Source organism: Nematolebias whitei, chromosome 8 (assembly GCF_014905685.2).
Source record: "Nematolebias whitei isolate Nwh7 chromosome 8, NemWhi1, whole genome shotgun sequence".
Lineage (NCBI taxonomy): Eukaryota > Metazoa > Chordata > Actinopteri > Cyprinodontiformes > Rivulidae > Nematolebias > Nematolebias whitei.
Genome location: NC_056505.1, coordinates 45466082 through 45471908, shown reverse-complemented (window position 1 = coordinate 45471908; position 5827 = coordinate 45466082). Strand labels below are relative to the sequence as shown.

General features: G+C 42.1%; 1 protein-coding gene across 1 annotated transcript in view; it reads right to left on the bottom strand.

Moving 5' to 3' along the window:
- LOC119412939 (3-hydroxy-3-methylglutaryl-coenzyme A reductase) overlaps positions 1-5827 on the bottom strand; it is a 68122-nt gene that overhangs the window by 60320 nt on the left and 1975 nt on the right. The window contains exons 2-8 of the mRNA XM_037679946.1: positions 4348-4459; positions 3811-3898; positions 3583-3667; positions 3409-3514; positions 682-788; positions 491-607; positions 241-401 (exon numbers count right to left, since the gene is read on the bottom strand). Of these exons, the coding sequence (XP_037535874.1) occupies positions 241-401; positions 491-607; positions 682-788; positions 3409-3514; positions 3583-3667; positions 3811-3898; positions 4348-4459 (776 nt within the window). The remainder of the gene's footprint in view (positions 1-240; positions 402-490; positions 608-681; positions 789-3408; positions 3515-3582; positions 3668-3810; positions 3899-4347; positions 4460-5827) is intronic.

The window sequence follows — 5827 nt, the reverse complement described above, 5'->3', positions numbered from 1 at the left end:
ATGGATGGATGGATGGATGGATGGATGGATGGATGGATGGATGGATGTTTGATGAAAGAAGTGATTGTATCAGATGACAGAAGAGACTTCTACCAGCCAGGAAAAGACATTTGTCCCAGATTAAAGACAAAGTGGACAGTCTTTGTGTAAAGAGGACTTCTTCTGTGTTTCTCACTTACAAACAGAGCTGTGAGATCAGGGTTGTGTGCATTATTCATCACTGATCAAAGAGTAAATCACCTGCTGAGGTAGAAGTGCCACAGCGGCATCACAGGCTCAATTCGTTTCGGGGAGAGGTGGCTCAGGCTCTCGCTGATCTGGAGGTCGGTTTCAGTGGTGTTTGTGCTTAAGGGTTTGGAACTCCAGCGGCTGAGGGCGTGAACCATCACCAGGCCCAGAGACTGTACAAAAACAACAAAGCCACAATACTTAGGTTAAAAATATTCACTCTCCAAACAGGAAGGAACAATCAAATGATTGCAAGTGTTACCATGATAACTTTAACTCTCTGTGTTACAGGGTTGGGCTTGTTGTCCTCCTCCTCCATCACTCTGGAAAAGTTACTCAACTGCCAGATAGGATGGCCCTCTTGATTCTCACGAGACAACTGCAACAAAAACAACAAATTCAATAAATGCAATAAAACCAAATTAAAATGCAACAGTGACATCACCTCCTTACCTCCAGCACCAAAGACACACACGCAGGGAAGAATGTCATGAACACAAAGTAGTTGGCTAAAACTGACATGCATCCAAAGCCGCACATGATCTCCAGTTGCCGAACACCTGGAACGTAAGAACTCCTGTCGTCACACAACACAGATCTAGAAAAACTGCAAGAGCATAGCATACAGCACATTAGAGCAGTAATTTCTAACACAAACCCAGCTCGACCCACATTAGGGCCGGGTCGGCCATAATAATGTGCTTAATGTGCGGGTCGGGCTGGTGTCGGGCTTTTGATTGCATCAGCAGATGCGCGTGGCTGATGATCCAATTATATGACAACATGGCTTGCTATATAATCACCTGCCACACGCAGCCATTTGACCATGCGCTGACTGGCCTTAAAAGAGGTAAAAAAAAGCTCAGTTAAAGTAAAGACATTCAAACCAATGAGACATCTTTGTTCATTCCTTTAGAAGGTGGTGGCGTAATTTAAAAAAGATTCAGCTGCACTCAGCGGACGCGCGCAGCCAACGACCCAAACAGATGACATCCTAAAATATCCGACATGTCAGAGCAGGGTCCGTGTCTGAATAATGCAGAATGCAGGCAGAAACAGGGATTCAATGCACTTTGACGGCCATGAAAGATCAAACACCCCCTCAGCTCCAATCTCCTGTCCCTTTTATTCAGCCGCGCGCGTCCGCAGACCATTAATAACTATTGTATATAAACAGTCAAAACTTAATTAAAAATTATGGGTTTTTTTCGGGTTCGGACTGTTAATTCGTTGGGTCGAGTGGGGTTCGAAAATTATGGCTACGGGCTGGGTCTGATGTTTTGGGTCTGAATGCAACTCTACAGCAAATTACATGCCCACCTATAAACCACTATACAACAGTGACGATGCATGTGTCGTTTTGTTAAATTATCCTGGGCGGATCAGAAGTTATGGCCCGAACAAGAACCTGCATACGTATGATCGAACAGACTGGCTGAGACTACACCAGAATACGTCTGTCTTTTGACAAGTGTATAATAAGAATCAGACCACCTGCAGCAGCCAGACAACACACACACACACGCATGCACGCACGTGTCTGTCTTTCTACTTTATGGGGACTTTGCATTGATTTCCATTCATTTCTATAGCCTAACCCTAAACCACCAGCGAGACTGCTCCTTGTTGGGACCAGGCTTTGGTCCTCACAATGTAACCTGAAACCAAACTGTACACGCACACACACACAAACACACACCTGAAACATGCAACATACAATACAACAACAGGAGACACAAATGACTGTTTAATTCCTTAGATTTAAACTGGATTTATGTCTTCTTAGTTCATAAACATGACACCATCTCTTGTAAATTTAACATTGTGTGAAAAACAAGTTTTAAATCTAGAAGAACTTGGTTCATTTAAGGATGCTCTGTCCAAATGAGCAGGACAGCATGATCAGCATCCTTCATGGTGAGTTCACTAACAGCTGCAGCAGAGGTGTTTAACTCCTGAGACCAGCTTTGTTTGGTGTGCAGTTTATCTTTCTACAAGGTACATGGGGTTAGTACGAACTATTAAGTTAAATAACTAGACTCTGTCATAGTACAGGAAGTGGTTTTAAAAAAAACAATGATGTCCTCATATGAGGACAGTAGGTTTATTTTTGCATTTTATATTTTTCTTTGCAAACTTGAGTCAGAAGATCCCACTTACTTTAAAAACAAAACTTCAGCTTTCTATAAGCGGTTCTCTAAAAAAAATCGATGTCCTCATATGAGGACGAAGGGTCTCAGGAGGTTAAATCTTCAACTTTGTTAAAATAAAAATAAAAAACAATAAATAAACTCAAAAAAAAAATTTGTACCGTATTTTCCGCCGTACACGTCGCTCCTCCCTATACGTTGCATCAATCCAAATATGTCTAATAAAGTGGAAAAATCCATAAATATGTCACTTCGCATCTATTATGCGTCACTGCTGACAGCCCAGAAATGTGGGCCAGTGATGTACCAAAAATCGTTTGGATGCCAAATGGCGACCGCGGGAGTGTGCATGGGAGGACTTTAACAAGAATTTAACAAGATTAACACTTAAAAACAATTTTGTTTGCTTGACATTATAGTAAAGGTGTGTCTCAATTTAACTTTTACTTAATAAATGCACTTCAATTGTCAAATCAGCTGCATTTCACCGGGGCGTCACAGAGAAATGAAGCTGATTTGATGGTTGCTCCAAGCATGATCCCAGAGCTGGACGAAGGTGGCAGGTTATGGCAAGCTGATTGTGTCATTAATAGCTACTTTTACCTATTACATGACACAACAGTATGCCATACTACTCGAGTACCATCTAGTGGCTGAAAATATTAATGTTCAATATTGTCAGTCAGAATGAATGAAAACGGTCGTATCTCAGCCAAAAATTGGTTTATAAATGTGGGAAAAAAGCCATAAATATGTCGCTTCGGCGTATAAGTCGCAGGGCATGTAAATTATGCAGAAAACTGCGACTTATAGGCCGAAAAATACTGTAACAGAAGTAACTTGTGATTACTGACTTCAACAGAAACAGTGGAATAAAACATCTCCCACAGTTTTCTGCACTTGAACTTTGAACTGTAGCGTCTGCTCATCGGCTGATTTGTTGCTCTTAAAAATCAGCTGGAGCAGCTGCAACGTAATGCGATGCAGAAGGACGTCCGTTTTTAAGATTATTAAATCAAAAGTGACGTACCTGACATGGTTCCCACACCGATCACCAAGCACTCCACTAGAGCGTCCAAAGTGAAGGCTGGTCCCAGAACTGCCATGCCAGAAGCAATGTTCTCCCTCACTTCATCCTGAAAGCAGCTACACTTAGAGGAGTTCACTAAATGACAGCTTTCTTGTTTCACGTGCTTAAACATACCTGAGAGTTGGAGCTCAAGGCGAACTTGGCAAGTGCACACGCTTTGGACAGATCCATGAGAAGCAGGAAAAAAGGCAAAGCTTCACTGGAAGACAAGCGCATGTGTTAACGCTCACAGCAGAGGAAACCATCAGAAATGATTCAGCTGTATCTCCTGTAATAACGCAGTGTGCATGCCGAGTGCTAAAACAGCTAAAAGTATGTTTTATAAAAAGTGTATGTCCTTACTTCAGCCCCGTTAACTCTTTGTCAAAAAAGTGAATGACCACTGTGCTGAACACAAAGCTGGAGAAAATGGTGAACAGACCAGCGATGCCTACAAACAGAAAACTCATTTCAGTTATTCTGGAGAATCACGTGAACTAAAACTGGTCCAGAACCAGGAGAACTTCAACATGTCTGTTTGAGTGAGAACATCCCCAACCCAAACGGGCGGCTGTGGCTGAGTGGTTAGAGCAGTCGTCCTCCAATGCAAGAGTTGGGGGTTCGAATCCACCAGCAGTCACTTGCTGAAGTGTCCCTGGGCAAGACACTGAACCCCTCATAGCCTCTGATGTGTGCCCCATCAGTGTATGAATGTGATCGAAATCACTGATTAGTCTCATTAGAATGATTGTTCAATTAGTTTTGTAGAGATCTAGTAGAGTGCTGTATGAATGGGTAAATGAGGACACAGATTGTTGTGTAAAGAGCTTTGAGTATCTTGAAATAAGATAGAAAGGCGCTGTATAAGTACAGTCCATTTACCATTTACCATTTACTCACCCAGAATATATTTGGAGCCCAGCTGTCTCAGGCTCTGGAACTGGAAATAAATGTAAAGAATGGCAATGCAGCGTGTGATGGTCAGGATGATGATGTCACTGCTCAGTACTTCCTGTAAGAACACCACATGATGCAGGCAACATGAGGTCAGACAGGAACACAGACGGTGCAGTCCACAGAACGATGGACGTGAACCTCGGCTGGTTTCAACCCTGCAGCTGCTAAGAGTGGAGATGTTAGCCTCTTTGTGGGGGTGCGCAAACACCCCTGAAAATTTAAGAAACCATCATAAGGATTTTGTAAGGAAACAGTTCTCAAACCTTAAATTCAAAGAAATATTGAATAAATTTGGAATGAAAATAGAATAAAAGATGACGGTCTTAAAAAAGGCCAGTAAAACCTGAGCTGGATCCTCAACGCCACCTGTCAATCAATCCAGATGCTGCAGGTCTGGGATCAAACCAACTCATCAACAACAACATTTTTAATAATTATTGATGCACAAGATGATCACAACAAAAACTCCATCCATCCATCCATTATCTTTACTCGCTTCTTTGTTTTTGGGTCGTGGGGGTCACTGGTGCCCATATCCAGCAGTCACTGTGTGAGAGGCAGGGGATACCTGGACATGTCTCCAGTCCATCACAGGGACACATAGAGACAAATAAAACAAACAACCATTCACTCTCTCACCTAGAGCCAATTTAGAGTTACCAGTCAGTGTAACGCATGTTTTTGGTCTGTGGGAGGAAACTGGAGAACCCGGAGAAAACCCATGCAGCACGGCGAGAACATTTAAACTCCACACAGACAGGTCCCCGACCAGGATTTGAACTGGCACCCTTCCCGCTGAGATGTATCAACTCTACCAAGCTGCGCTGAGTCACCGTGTCGCCACAACATAAAACCATAAATACTTATTTTTGTTTAATACTTATTTATTTTGTAACATTATTTGAAATAATCAAACTGTTTAATACTTTTTATTTACCTTCATAAATTAAGTGAAAAGCTTTTAGTGTTTCCATTTAGATTTGGGTAGAAATACAGATAACCCTCCACTGCTATTCATATTAAACATAGACATACATCACCAACAATTGGTGACATTAGAAACAACACTGTTACTGTTTAATGACCAGGATTAAAAGAGAAATGTTCAAAACTGAATGATTAATAAATGGTAAATGGACTGCACTTATATAGTGCTTTTCTATCTGAACAAGACACTCAAAGCTCTTTACAACACAATCTGTGCCTCATTTACCCATTCATATAGCACTCTACTATTTCTGTACAAAGACTGATCAGTGCTTTATCACATTCATACACCAATGGGACACACATCGGAGGCAATGAGGGGTTCAGTGTCTTGCCCAGGGACACTTCGGCATGTGACTGCTGGTGGAATCGAACCCCCAACTCTCGCATTGGAGGACGACTGCTCTAACCACTCAGCCACAGCCGCCCCTAAAAA